At 53.2% G+C, this 13,812-nt stretch overlaps 1 protein-coding gene across 1 annotated transcript; it reads left to right on the top strand.

Annotated features, from left to right (window-relative positions):
- Positions 1–1,330: 1,330 nt before the first annotated feature.
- Plpp7 (phospholipid phosphatase 7 (inactive)) lies at positions 1,331–13,164 on the top strand. Its single transcript, XM_052724837.1, has 2 exons — positions 1,331–2,042; positions 11,914–13,164. Exons 1-2 carry the CDS (start codon positions 1,592–1,594, stop codon positions 12,276–12,278), a joined length of 816 nt encoding a protein of 271 aa, XP_052580797.1. The 5' UTR covers positions 1,331–1,591; the 3' UTR covers positions 12,279–13,164.
- The last annotated feature ends 648 nt before the right edge of the window (positions 13,165–13,812 follow it).

Here is a 13,812-nt window from a genome sequence, read left to right as displayed (position 1 = left end):
CAGGTAGAAGCAACAAGGTTCAGAGACGTAACAGGCTGAGTGAGGCCTTGCAGCTGGCACGAGGTGGATCCCTGTGTCCCTCCCTGCCTGTAGAGCCTGGGTTGGTCTGCGGTGGCTCAAGCCAATAGGACCTCAGTTGCCCACTTGTCCTTGAGAGTTTCTGGGGTGGCCCTGGGCCTTCATGTGTGCTCTGTGTCTTGGGCTGAGCTGGACAGGCTAACAGACCATAATCCCAATGTGATGAGCCCCAGATAGTGACTTCTCACTCTTCCGCCAACCACACTGAGCATCTCCTCATCAGCAGCCTAGGGCCAGGCAGCCTCAGAAAGGCTGTGGCCTCAGAGTTCCAGACACTACCCAGGAAGCTGCAGGAGGCCTCCCTCAAGCCCCACGTGCTCAGCAGGGCCTCTCTGGCTGCCCTCTGAGGTACGCTCTGGGATGCACCCCTCTTCTCTCCTTTCCCATGTACCAGCAGCTGACGCTTCATCTTTCCTACAGGACTATCTCTGCACCCTCAGCTTCTCATGTGTGTGCTTCCTCCATGAGCCAACCCCTCCAGGCTTGGGTCCTGCTGCACCTCTAGACAGTTGTGGTCATTTATGTCTCATTTGCTTAATCTGTAGGGAGCCTTGATCTTCTTGATGGCTGGGACAGGTCAGCTCCACTCTGTAGTGTGCCCAACTCTAGCACAGAGCCAGGAGCTCAGTGGCTATGTGTGGGTACTTATGTCACTTGTACAGTTAGTTCCAAGTACCAGGGGCAACCTCCAAAGAGACAGATCTCTTCCCAATTAATTACCCATCTCTCTAATGGAAAGCCAGTTTCACAAACAATCATTGGATTGCACCATGGTTCATTATAGCAAACAACACTGTATTTTAAAAAGAGGAGGAGGAGGAGGAGGAGGAAGGGGAGGAGGAGGGAGAGGAGGAAGGGAAGGAAGGAAGGAAGAAAGGAAGGAAGGAAGGGAAGAGAAGGAAGGAAGGAAGGAAAACAATCAGGCCTGCAAACTTAGCGTCCTCACTAAGTGGGTAGAGGACCTTGCCCTAGAGACCACAGCATAGGGCGTTTGTGACATCAAGAACTCCTTCCAGCCCCTGGGACTAGGTTCCCACTGCCCAGCCAGGGGAACAGGAAGGCCTGGCTACTATGTGTCTGCGTTGGTCAAGAGTGCAACCGAAAAAAGCAGGTGTTATTTTGGGGTCCATCTCTGCCAGAGCCAGAGGCCAGAGGGGAGGCCACTGCTGAATCCAGAGCTATGGACTACATTTCCCAGAGTCCTTCAGAGCCCGAGGACCAGCCATTGGCAGATTTAAATAGCCCAGGCCCGAGGCAGCCCGGCCTCAGCTGTGGACTCATCCGCCTCTCGAGTGGCTCTATTGGCCCTGGCCCCGCAAGGGTGGGCTCCATTGGCTACCCAGCTGGCACCGACGTCCCCTTGGAGCCGGGTGGCAGCCGGAGGTAAATAGCATGTGCAATCCTCCTCTCTATATTTAACAGCTGCTACAGAGAAGGTGGCGGCTTTTGTCTTCTGGGAGAAGGGCCTTGGAACTGGGCTGGGACTGGCCTTCTCAGAGTGAGTGAGGTCACCATGCCGGCTTCCCAGAGCCGGGCCCGTGCCAGGGACCGCAACAATGTCCTCAACAGGGCCGAGTTCCTGTCCCTGAACCAGCCCCCCAAGGGGACCCAAGAGCCCAGAAGCTCAGGTAGGAAGGCCTCAGGGCCCTCGACACAACCCCCACCCTCCGGCGATGGGGCCCGGGAGCGTCGCCAGTCACAGCAGCTGCCCGAGGAGGACTGCATGCAGCTGAACCCCTCATTCAAGGGCATCGCCTTCAACTCCCTCCTGGCCATTGACATCTGCATGTCCAAACGACTGGGGGTGTGTGCAGGCCGGGCTGCATCCTGGGCCAGTGCCCGTTCCATGGTCAAGCTCATTGGCATCACAGGCCACGGCATCCCTTGGATCGGGGGCACCATCCTCTGCCTGGTGAGAAGCAGCACCCTGGCTGGCCAGGAGGTGCTCATGAATCTGCTGCTAGGTGAGTGTGTGTGCTGGCCACCTGTCACCTGGCCTCGCCAGGCCCTTTGGGAGGACCCAGCCCCACCCCTTCCAGGATCAGCAGGTTCCCTGAGAAACCAAGGAACTCATCTAATGAGGTTAGACAGGAAGGATGCCCCAGAAACAGACAAGCCTCTAGTGTCGTGAGGCAAGGGCCCCCAAATTGGGGGGCCTTGAGCAGGCAGAGGCCAGCAGGCACCCCTGGGAGCCAGTTCTCTGCACCGGGCTGCTGCTCAGGCAGAGTATAAAGAGGCTGAGGCTGTGGGGTGAACTTGGGAGCTCTGCTGAGTGACCTAGAGTGATGCCACCGTCAGGTCATTGTTCCTGACCACTTCCAGACAGTACTGAGATCCCCCCACCCCCATTGTCCCCTTCTCCGTGCTCAGTTCAGAGACCCTACAAACTGCCCAGGATTTTTCTACAGAGTCTGAAGGTTCAAGGGACCCACCTAAGGTCCCCTACTTACCCACTCTGATCCTCTTAGAGTACTAGCTTGCTCCTGCCCAAGGATATCTCTGGAGAAAGGAGTCTGGTCATCAGTTTCCTTTGCCAAATTCTTTGCCACTAGCCCTCCAGGTTAGCACTGCCATGTGCCAGCTGCCATGTGGTGCCCATGTGGAAAGCAAGCCATCCCTTCTCCATGGAGCTGATACCCAGCCCCCACCCAGCTCATCCTCCTGGTGCCTCCGGGTCCCCAGGGTGCTCTGGGAGCCTTTGCTTCTACCCTCTGAGCCAGGCCCCTGCCTGGGTAAGACAGGCAAAGCTGGCATCTCTAATTCTAGAAGGAGTTTCAGCACAAATCCAGGTGCCCCAGAAACAGACAGGCCTCTAGTGTGGAGAAGCAAGAGCCCCTGCAAATTGGGGGACTTTGAGCATGCAAAGGCCACCAGGCACCTCTGGGGTCACAGCCCCTCCATGGAGTGTGGTCTCTAGCATTTTAGCCTATGGGAGAAAACTGACAGATAGCGAGGTGGTCGGCTGGGGCTGCCGCTCAGCTGGGAGAGTACTTGTCGAGCATGCACAAAGCCGAGGGCCCCATGCTCAGCGCCACATCAAACCTGCCATGGTGGCATGTGCCCACATCCTAGCACTCAGGAGGAAGAGGCAAGAAAATCACCAGTTCAAAGCCATTCTTGGCTACCCAGTTTGAGGCTAACCTGAGCTACGTGAGACTTCGTCTCAAAACACCGAAAAGCTGGGCATGGTAGCATATCCTTTTAATCTCAAAACTTGGGAGGCAGAGGCAAGCAAATCTCTATGAGTTCAAGGTCAGCCTGGTCTATAAAGTAAGTTCCAGGCTAGCCAAGACTCTGTAGTGAGACCCTGTCTCAAAAAAAAAAAAAAAAAAAAAAACCAAAATAGCAGGTGGGCCTTGTCCCCACAGTCCAGATCACCTTCCAGGACGGACCCTGGTCACCTCCTCCATGCAGGGGCAGCCACCCTCCACTGAGCAGTAGACCTGTCACTTAGCTTCCGATGCCCTGGGGTACTGTCAGCCCTGGAGCACAGGCCTTGGTCAGGGTGGACTCTATTTGCCTCCCCTCCCCTTAGTTACTGTGAAAACTTGATTAAGTCAGTTCTCACCTCTAGGTCTCAGTTTCTTGATCCATGCAATGGGGCAACAGGTCTGTGGTGGAGATTTGAAGGGAACTGGCAAAGAACCATGGCTGACGTCACTATTGTAAGAACTGCGGGGTCTGGAGCCATCATGTCCAGCTCAGTCCTCACTCAGAGCACAGGGCACATGACCAGTGCCCAAGGAAATCTCTGGGCCCAGGGTGAGGTCTCATGCCTACAGCCAGGACCCTGAGGGGCAGATTGGAAGCGGTAGAAAACGGGTGCTCAGAAGGCCGTACATGTGGACAGTCAGTCCCCTGCCTCCAACCCTGTCCTCTCAATGAGATGCCAGAGAACCTAGCCAGAACAATTTCAGCAGCTAAAGAAAGCTTAGAATCAACCAGTGTGAACCCCAGGCCCTCTGTGGCCACAGCAAGTAACTTCACCTCTTGGAGCCTCAGTGTCCTCATCTGTCAAATGGGTTGTTAGGACATTTGAAGGAAGTATCCTAACATGGAGGGCTTGGCATGTGCTAAGGCTAGGGGGCACTTAGGTGGCCATGCTGCCATCATGGTAGCATCATCAGCTTCACTAGGTCAACCTCTGACAAGGTCCCTTCTGTGGTCCAGATGCTAGTGCAGTGACCCCATCCTTTCTTCCTCCCGCTCCTCAGCACCAGCCTGGATGGCCCTACAGGGAGCCAGGTGACGGAGCCAGGTGGAAAGTGGCTTGTGCCTTGTCACCATGATCCAAATCCTTTATTTATTCATTTATTTTTAGTTTTTCAAGACAAGGTTTCTCTATGCAGCCTTTACTGTCCTGGAACTCACTCTGTAGACCAGGCTGGCCTCGAACTCACAGAGATCCACCTGCCTCTGCCTCCCGAGTGCTGGGATTAAAGGTGTGTACACCAAGATCCTGCTGACATTTAAAATTTTTATTAGATTTATTTATTTAATTTGTGTGTTCGAGATCATTTTAGTATGTTGTCAATGTACATCATCATCATTGTGAAATCATCACCGTTGTCTACCTGCGGTTCATTTCTATCTGCCCTAGCTGAAGCTCTGCCCCCGTTACATACCCCACACCAGCCGCTGGTGGCAACCATCTCTTCTCTGTCTGTGAATCCAACCGCTCTAGAGGCAGAGGCTTCCTGTGCATGGATTTACATGGCATTTGTCTTCCTGGGACCTACTTATTTCACTTAGTGTGAAGTCCTCAGGGTTTGTCCTGAGTATGTAACAGCACTGTCTTTCTTTTAAAAACTTTAAAAAAAAAAACACATATTTGGGGGGTGAATGCATGTGTGGGAGTCAGGTAGCCTGTGGTAGCGATAGCCTGTGGTAGCCTATTCATTCTGTCCCACAGGTCCTGGGGAATGAGCTCAGGTCATCGGGCTCGGTGCCTTTACCACTAAGCAATCTCCCCAGCCTGACTTTTTCCCCTTTCATGGCTGGATGATGATATTACATGGTGCAAATGGACCCCATTGTGTTTGTCCTTTACCCAGTGAGAAGAGTCTCCACTTCCTGGCGCTTGTGGATATTGTTGCTGGGGTGGGGTGGGGGTGGGGCTGTGGGGGGGGGGGCGGTGTGCATCTCAAGTCCCCACTCCTGGCTCTCTTGGCTGCTCAGAAGTAGATTGTTGGTCATTTAGTAACTATGTTTAATGGTTTGGAAGAACTTCATATGTTTTTCACCCTGACTGTACATGTCACCTTCTCCTGGCTGTGCACAAGCATTCCAGTCTCTCCACACCTTCACCAACACTTACTACTATTACTAATTATTGTTATTTTATTTTTTTATTATTTTACTTTGATTTGTTATTTAGGCTAGCATACAAAGGAGTTTTACCACGACCAACACTTAGTTATTATTAGTTGGGTTGTTTCTGTTCATTGTATTCATCTGAAGCTTTTGAGACAGGATCTTATGTAGCCCAGGATGGCCTCAAACTCACTATGTACCTGAAGCTGGCCTTGAGCCCTTGAGAGTTCTGATCCCAAGTGGTAGGATTACAGTTATGTGCCTCCATGACCACCCCTTGTTTGTTTGTTTCTTTGTTTGTTTGTTTGTTTACGAGAGCATCACTCAGGATAGCCTAGGCTGGCCTCAAGCTGATCCTCCTGCCTCTCTTCCCAAATGCTGGGATTACAGGCATGAGTTCAGCTCAGGTAACTAGGGGTGGGTGTGAATGTTTTGTAGGTGTGCATGTTTTGTAGGTGTGCATGTATGGCTGTGTGCTTGTGTGTCAAGGTCAGAGGTCTCTCTGATATCTTCCTCAACTGCCCTGTATCTTTTTGTTTTGAATAAGGGCCATTGATTTGGCTAGTCTGGCAGGCCAGTGAGCTCCCAAGATCCACCTTCTATTGCCAGGTTACAGAGGCACGTTGCTTTTATGGGTATGCTGGGGCTGAACTCAGACTCTGAGGCTGTACTGACTGAGCCATCCCCGAAGCCTCTGGAGGGAACTTTTAAAAGACAAAAATAAATAGGATTAAGCAGAAATTTGAGAGAACATCCTCGGCTGCAGGATGGTCTGAGATTGAGCAGGTGTTTGCTGGGCAGATGTCCTGGGGAAGCTTTGGGCCAAAGGCTCTGGTGGCTTTGATGCCAACTTCTGGTCCACAGAAGACAGGTCACAAAGAAAGTGGGCCTGTCCCTTAGTCCCTCCCCAAGGGTAACCTGTTTGTGTTTTGGGCACCATGCCTCTGGCCCTCTTGCTGCACATACCAACATACAGCGTTTGTCCGGTTGTGTTTGACTAGCACGGCCCCTGTGCTCACAGACTTGTCCACTGGATGGCCATATTTGCAATCCTGTCTCATCCCCCATGTCACTTTTTGCCAAGAACAAGGACAAAGCCTCTCCAGCCTCGAGCCTCCCACTCAGCCCTCAGCCAACTCTTCAGAAGATATGTCTGTCACCTCTCCTAGCCTCTGCCCACCAGCTCTTGCTCTTGGGGACAACTTACTCTCATGAGACTATGTGCCTTAACCCTGACTGAAGGACATTTAGGCTGATCTCAAATCTTCAGTTAGATACACTTCTGCCTCCAAAGGTGGGACACTGCTTTGTATTATTTTAGGGGTACTATGTGATAGCCGGCCTCCTGGGGGTCTTTGGCCACCCAAGTCCCAGTTCTGACAGGCGATAGAAAGGAATTCACCTTACAGGGCAGAGCCGGTCTGCCAGCATATTCATACAATCAGTAGGTTCACTCTGGGACTCACTCCCAGGAGCACAAGCCACTCAGCTGAGGTGGTCCCCTGGGGACAGTCTTCATGGAGCCGACTTCGGGTATGGACTCCTCAGTTGAGAAAGCACAGGCTCTATTATGGTCCACTGTGAAAAGCCACTTGGGTCAGGAAAGTAGGGGACAGACCAGGACCCACCCTATACCATATGCACCCTGGCGTGGCATAGGGGTGGAAGGGACTCAAGGAAAAAGGAGCGATGGTAACTGTGTGTGTACACAACTACATGCATGAACTCACTCCTCAAGTCAACATGCCAGAGGCCAGGCCCATCCCAGACTCCCTCTGTGCCCCACTCTCCTAACCTGTCCGCTTCCTAAATGCTCCCCGGAGAGATTGTATCTTTTTAGAATGTTGCTTTGATATTTTAAAAATAACTTTTTGCAAATGTGGTTATATATATGTTATAAAATGTCATTTGAACCTTTCTAAGTGTACAGTTCATTGGCATTAAACATTACTGTGTGGCGACAGATGTCGCCACCATATATCTCCAGAAGTTCATCCTCTTACAAAATTGGAAGTCCTCCCCCATGAAATCCTAACTCTCTACTGCACTCACTCCCAACCCCCCACACTCTGCTTCTCTGAACTCAATTGCTCCAGGTCCCTCATGTAAGGAATTCTATGGTATGACCTATCTTGTAAAAGTAACTAGGGATGGGGGTAGGCAGGGTCTCATGTAGCCCAGGCTGTCCTTAAACTCACTCTGTAGCCAGGAATGACCTTGAACTTGTGATCCTCCTGCCTCCACCTCCTGAGTGCTAAGATCACTGCTGTGCACCACCACACCTGTTTTAAACAGTGCTACAGACCGAACCCAGGGCTTCGTGAGTGCTTGGCAAGCATTCTACTAAACTACATCCTTAGCCGAAAATCACCTTAAGACCGTGTGTACAAAATGCACATTCCTGGGAATGAAATGAGTGCAGAGAGACAATTTAAAAACAAAAAACAAACAAAACTCCATCCCCCTGCTCAGAAAGAAGCCCTGATGCCAGGCCGGCCAGCCTTGCAGGCCTCCATGCATCCAGACACGGGCTTGCATCATTCATCTGATGGCCCAACTGTAAATCCTCTCTTGTAGTTGGCCTTTTCCATTCAGCATGCCCGCCCCGAGCTCTCCCTTGGTGGCTATAAATACCCGGAGGCTTTGTCATCTGCAGTGGCTGCTGGGCACACCTCGTCTAGACTCAGCCATGCTGTGCTGTATCTGTCTGGCCTTGAAGGGCACTGGGTCGCTGCACGATTTTCAGGGTTCTGAGGTACACAGCAGTGGCCATCCTTAACCAGGAGTCAGATGCACACCTCAGGTCTCTTCTCAAGGAGACAGCCCTAAAAAGCAGAAGTCTGGGACCCAGGTGGGAATGGTGGTCCTAAGCCAGATGCCCTTAGAATACAGACCTATTGACGTTCACTTCCTGGTGGCTATGGAGCTCTGACTTCCACTTTCCAGAGCCAGAATGGAGGTCAGAGGCAGAGGCCACCTCCAGGCTAGAAGCACCAGGAACTTTAACCCACAAACCTGTCCCTCTCATATTAGGACATATCTCTGCTCCTTGCTGGCCAACAGCCCCACGCCCCCCACTTGCACCTTCCTGTCACCTTCCTACTCCTGCAGAGGGGTGAGCTGGCTGAGGTGGCCTTCAAGGGAATAACAGTCCAAACCTAAAGGGGCCATGAGAGGTCCTCCCAGCCACCTCTCTGCTCTATCTTCCGGTAGACTGTGCTGCCTTGTCTAGCGTCTTCCAGCACTCTAGTTTCCTGGCCATCACAGGCCTAGAGGACCGCTGAGCTGCAGGGATAAGGCCCGGCCCTCATCACCCCTAATGCCGGGAGGGACGCCTTCAGGACAGCCATGCTCGGGAACAACTCAGGCATCAGCCCCTGCTTCCCTGTGGGAAAGATGCTGTATATGAACACTGCTGACTCAGAGGATGTGAGACACAGCACAGCTTCTCTCTGGTCCTCTGCTGTGGCCCTGGGTGCTACTCATTATCACTGCCTGAGAGAGCCCTCAAAGAGGGCTCCAGGTTGCTCCCTATGGTATCAGAAAGGGATGGGAGCGGGGAGAGATTGGCTGTCAAAGTTCATGCAGTCTGCGAGTGGTAACTGAATCTGGTCTCTCATCCTGGATCCTAAGTGTCCAGCCACTGCCCTGCTGAACCTTAGTAAGTGGAGGCCCAAGGAGAAGAGTGACCTTCCCAAGCCCCACAGCAAATCAAAGACAGGCAGCATTCACCAGCTCCTCAGAATTCACTATTCCAGCCTCACGTTGAGCCTCTTCCCAACTGGGAGAGGTGTTGTGGGTTAGCAAACCCAAGACAGGCGGAGTTCTCAGAGCAGAGGATGGCAATGTTTGTTTCTATTTCTGGCTCCAGAGTATGTGACAATCACAACCGCACCCAGGGCTGGCCACACTGGAGGAAGGGAGGGAGAGCTGTCCTATCCTGTGCATTGAGAGGGCAGCCCCACAGCCTCTTCTGTTCTTAGTCCTCAATATCCAGGCAGCTGCAGCCTACCGAGGCTCTTGTCCACACTCCCCACCTCTCTGGTAACACTGCTCTGTGCACTTTGGTGACTGTCTGTCTCCCCCTTGGCCAGTAGGAGCCTGCCAGCCTGTCTGCCTGGCCCCAGGTCTGGCACACACCTGTTCATCTCAAGACCAACCATACCCAAGAATGTGGGTATGGGAGCCAATAGCTGCTCCGGTCTGCTTGCTGTGTCTTGTGAGACAAGGTCATTATGTAGCCCAGGTTGGCCTCAAATTCATTACCCTGCTGCCTCAACCTACGAAGTGCTGAGATAACAGCCATGCATTACTATGCTTGGCCCGTCATCAAATCTCTCTCTCTCTCTCTCTCTCTCTCTCTCTCTCATGCTGGCTGGGGTTGGAAGTCAGGTACCTGTACATTATTAACCCATTCTCTACCACTGACTTGCACCCCCGCTCTGTCCTTTCCCATTGCCATGGAAGTGTTGGCCGAGTCAGACATACACGGAGAGGTTTTAGAGACCGGATCCTGGCCAGGCGTTCTCCAATAATGGTCACCAACTTACCCACCCTCGTGGGCCAGGCTTCTGAGGCCAAATGCCACCTAGATGCTGGGACTTCCTACTTTGGCACAGAGTGCTGTATGTCCTGGGGCTTCCTAAATCCCTTGCTTGGGACCGCTAGTCATCCTTACAGGCACATCCGGCCCCCCCTCAGAGAAATAGTATCTGTGATCTACACCTCACAGGTGGGAATAGCTAGGTGACACCCTGAGTCATGCAGGCGTGGTGGCCATGCCACACTGCTGGTCTGCCTGCAGCTGTCTGTCACTAAAGAGGGACTTGGAGGTGCTGGGACCTCACTGGTATCTCATGAGGAGTGGAGAGGAAGACTTGGCTATGTAGCTAGGCCTTCTAATACCAGGCCTGGCTCCAGAGCAGAAAGATGTGAGCTCTAGGCCTTCATTTCGCCTGGGAAGGGTTGTCTGTGCTCCACACTAGCAGTCAGGGAGCCCAGGGAGCCACTGTGACTAGCCAGTGTACCTGGGCCCTGGCATACTGCCATCCTCCGATGGTCCAAAGAGGTAGAGCACCCAGCACACCCACACAGTGGGGTGGCAGGCACAGGGTGGAGTCAAAGGCTTCCCCTAAACTTCCAAAATGGGGAAAGAGCCCAGGCTACGAGCCAAGTTTCCATTCAGTGAATCAACTAACGTTTGGAGACGGCTGCTCTGTGCGGGGCCAAGTGACACACCTCTGGGCAAGACAGACTCAGCCCCACCTTCGTGAGGACAGGTTCCGGAGAGGCCACTACAGAGGACCTGAAAGAGGACATCCAGCCCGGGTCTACCCGGTCTGTGAGTCAAGAGTGAGCCCAGAGGCCTAAAGGGACAAAGACGACCAAGTCAGTGGGTTGGGAAAGAGCAGAACATTCCAGAAAGAAGGAGAAACAGACGGGAATCTTCCATACCCAAGGCTTTGTTGTCTTCTGTGAGGTGGGCTGATATGTGTAGCCTGGCAGCTGTGGAGGGCACTTTAGGTGTGCCTCAAAATACTGCACAGAGGAGCCAGGTGTGTGGCACATGCCTGTAATCCCGGCACGTGGCGGGCAGAGGCGGGATCTCTGCAAGTTCAGGGGTAGCCTTGCCTGCTGACTGCACAGCACTGTGACTGCACAGCACTGTGACTGCCCAGATGCCACCGACTGTTCTGACGATGCTGAGTACGTGTTATGTGAGTTACAGTTCAGCTCTGTAAAAACTGCCGTGCCCTGGGCCCTGGGAGAGCCTCACTAACACACTTGGAGAGGAATTCTGTGGCCTAGGCCCCTCATCTCAGCCCTGGAACCCCGCGGCTACCTGTAGCTGCTCAGGACAGCCATCACTAGTGGTGAGGGTAGGGAACAGACACGAGTGAGATCGGGCAAGGAGGGACTGCAGGGATGGCTCAATGGGTAAGAGCACTTGTGGCACAAGCACGAGGACCTGAGTTCAAATCCCCAGCACCCACATCAAAAGCTGGGCGTGCCCATGTACACATGCCTCTAGCTCAGCACTGCATAGGGCAGAGACAGAAAACTTCAGGTTTGCTGCCTGTCAGCCCAGTCACAGGCTCAGTGAGAGACCCTGCCTCAAAAACCAAGGTGGAGAGCAACCAAAGAACATAGTCATTGTTAACTACTGACACACACACACACACACACACACACACACACACACACACACACACACACACTCTCACTGTGGGGAGGGAGAAAAAGAACGTCAAATCGCCAGATGGTGATAAAAAGGAAGCAAGATGGGGAAACTGTGGTTGGAGCTTCTACAGACAGGGACCAGGAGTGGCATCTCTGCTGAAGGACGTGGGTACCCCAGAGAAGGGAAGTCCAGGTAACAGGAATGGCTAGTGCAGAAGCCCTGGGGTGAGAATGTGCCCTGAGGTCACTGAGGCCAAGATGAATGAATGGAGGGGAGGGCTGGGCATTAGAGCTTGGCCAGCCAGTGGCACTGACGCCCAGGCCTCTGTGTCCCATCCACAGCCCTGCTCCTGGACATCATGACAGTGGCTGGAGTACAGAAGCTCATCAAGCGCCGCGGCCCGTATGAGACGAGCCCTGGACTCTTGGACTACCTCACTATGGACATCTACGCCTTCCCTGCTGGCCACGCCAGCCGTGCCGCCATGGTGTCCAAGTTCTTCCTGAGTCACCTGGTGCTGGCGGTGCCCTTGCGCGTGCTGCTGGTGCTCTGGGCCTTCTGTGTGGGCCTGTCACGGGTGATGATCGGACGCCACCACATCACAGACGTCATCTCAGGCTTCATCATTGGCTACTTCCAGTTCCGCCTGGTGGAGCTCGTGTGGATGTCCTCCAACACCTGCCAGATGCTCATCTCTGCCTGGTGAGCCAGCACCCACCGCCCATCCGGGCTTTAGGCAGAGCTGGTCCCAGAGAGGTGACTAGAAGCAGGTCAGCGGGGAAGGACTGACTCCACTTCCCCATTCCGGTTGGAGGCTGACTTGTTAGTACTGTGGGGCTTCCTGTCCTTTTCGCTTGGACTCTGAGGCAGCCAGGATGACTCACATGGGCTGTCGTGCTTAGCCTCTATTCTTAGTCTGAAGACAATAGATGAGAACAAGATGGCCATAGGAGGGGCAGAGTCTTGTCCCTTCATCACCATGACAGCAGCTGTACTGTGCTACGACACCACAGCACAAAGCTCAGTGAAATATTCCCACCTCTCACCCAACATTGGTGCCAGTCCATCGTTGATCACTGACAGCTTAGGGTGCCTGGGGGCCCCAGCCTGCAAGATACTTCTGGGGGAAAGGCTCTTGTGGTCCAGGGCATTTCGGGAAGTACTACACGCTGCCCCTACAGTAGATGTTCACAAGGTCACAGATTATTTGTAAAGGCACTGATGTGTCCTATAGAAAAACCAGCTGTTCAAGTTGTGTTTAACTCAGCGTTTCCTAAATTTATTTGACCATAGGAGTCATTTCTCCAGGAATAGCTATTAACCCACCAAGAACCTAGTGAGTTTGGGAAGCTACTGTCCAGGAGCCAAAGGGCCTGGGCCGTGAGCTGGCCTCTCTCACAGCACCCAGCCCTGAAGCCTGGGGAAAGCAGGTGCCCGTGCCAAGACCTACAGAAGACTCCTGCCATGGTCTCTGGGCAGTGGCGCAGCTTTGGCCCCCAGGGGCCGGACTCTGTGTGACCTAATAGGTCGTTTCCAAGTCAGCCACTTATGGATGTGCATTTCATGTGACAATACAGTGATATGCAAAGGGCCATTGTCCTATGTGGTTTTGTTTGTTTGTTTTTGTTCTTGTTTTTTAGTTTTTCTAGACAGGGATTCTCTGTGTAGCTTTGCACCTTTCCTGGAACTCACTCTGTAGACCAGGCTGGCCTCGAACTCACAGAGATCCGCCTGGCTCTGCCTCCTGAGTGCTGAGATTAAAGGCATGCGCCACCAGGGCCTGGCTTGTCCTGTGTGGTTTTTTCTTTTTTTTTTTTTGGTTTTTCGAGATAGGGTTTCTCTGTGTAGCTTTGCGCCTTTCCTGGAACTCACTTGGTAGCCCAGGCTGGCCTCGAACTCACAGAGATCCGCCTGGCTCTGCCTCCCGAGTGCTGGGATTAAAGGCGTGCGCCACCACTGCCCGGCGGTCCTGTGTGGTTTTTAATGTGTGGGATACAGTGGCATTCCCTGGTGGGAATAGCAGTTTTCTCATCCTATACATGCCTGTGCCACTGGTCAGGGGACCAAGAGGGCAAAGGTCCCAAATGAGGGCAGCCTGAGCTGCTCCTGGACTAGTCCGGCTGCAGTGTCTCCCGCAGGCCTCCTCTGGGGCTTGGTCACAGGCACTGCCCCTCTGCCTGAGGCAGGGTTGGGACTTCTTTAGTGGTGCAGGAGTCTGATGTCCCCTTCCTCCAGCCTCC

The sequence above is a fragment of the Peromyscus californicus genome, unplaced genomic scaffold, assembly GCF_007827085.1.
Source record: "Peromyscus californicus insignis strain IS unplaced genomic scaffold, ASM782708v3 Scaffold_7__1_contigs__length_154581171, whole genome shotgun sequence".
NCBI classification, from domain to species: Eukaryota; Metazoa; Chordata; class Mammalia; order Rodentia; family Cricetidae; genus Peromyscus; species Peromyscus californicus.
The sequence above is the reverse complement of the archived record's forward strand: the minus strand, read 5'-3'. Positions and strand labels throughout refer to the sequence as shown.

Bases quoted from the DNA above. Each gene is read 5' to 3' on its own strand.
- Plpp7 (XM_052724837.1), top strand. From the start codon at position 1,592: ATGCCGGCTTCCCAGAGCCGGGCCCGTGCCAGGGACCGCAACAATGTC. The intron at 2,043-11,913 runs GTGAGTGTGTGT...TCCCATCCACAG, and splicing joins GCTCATGAATCTGCTGCTAG to CCCTGCTCCTGGACATCATG.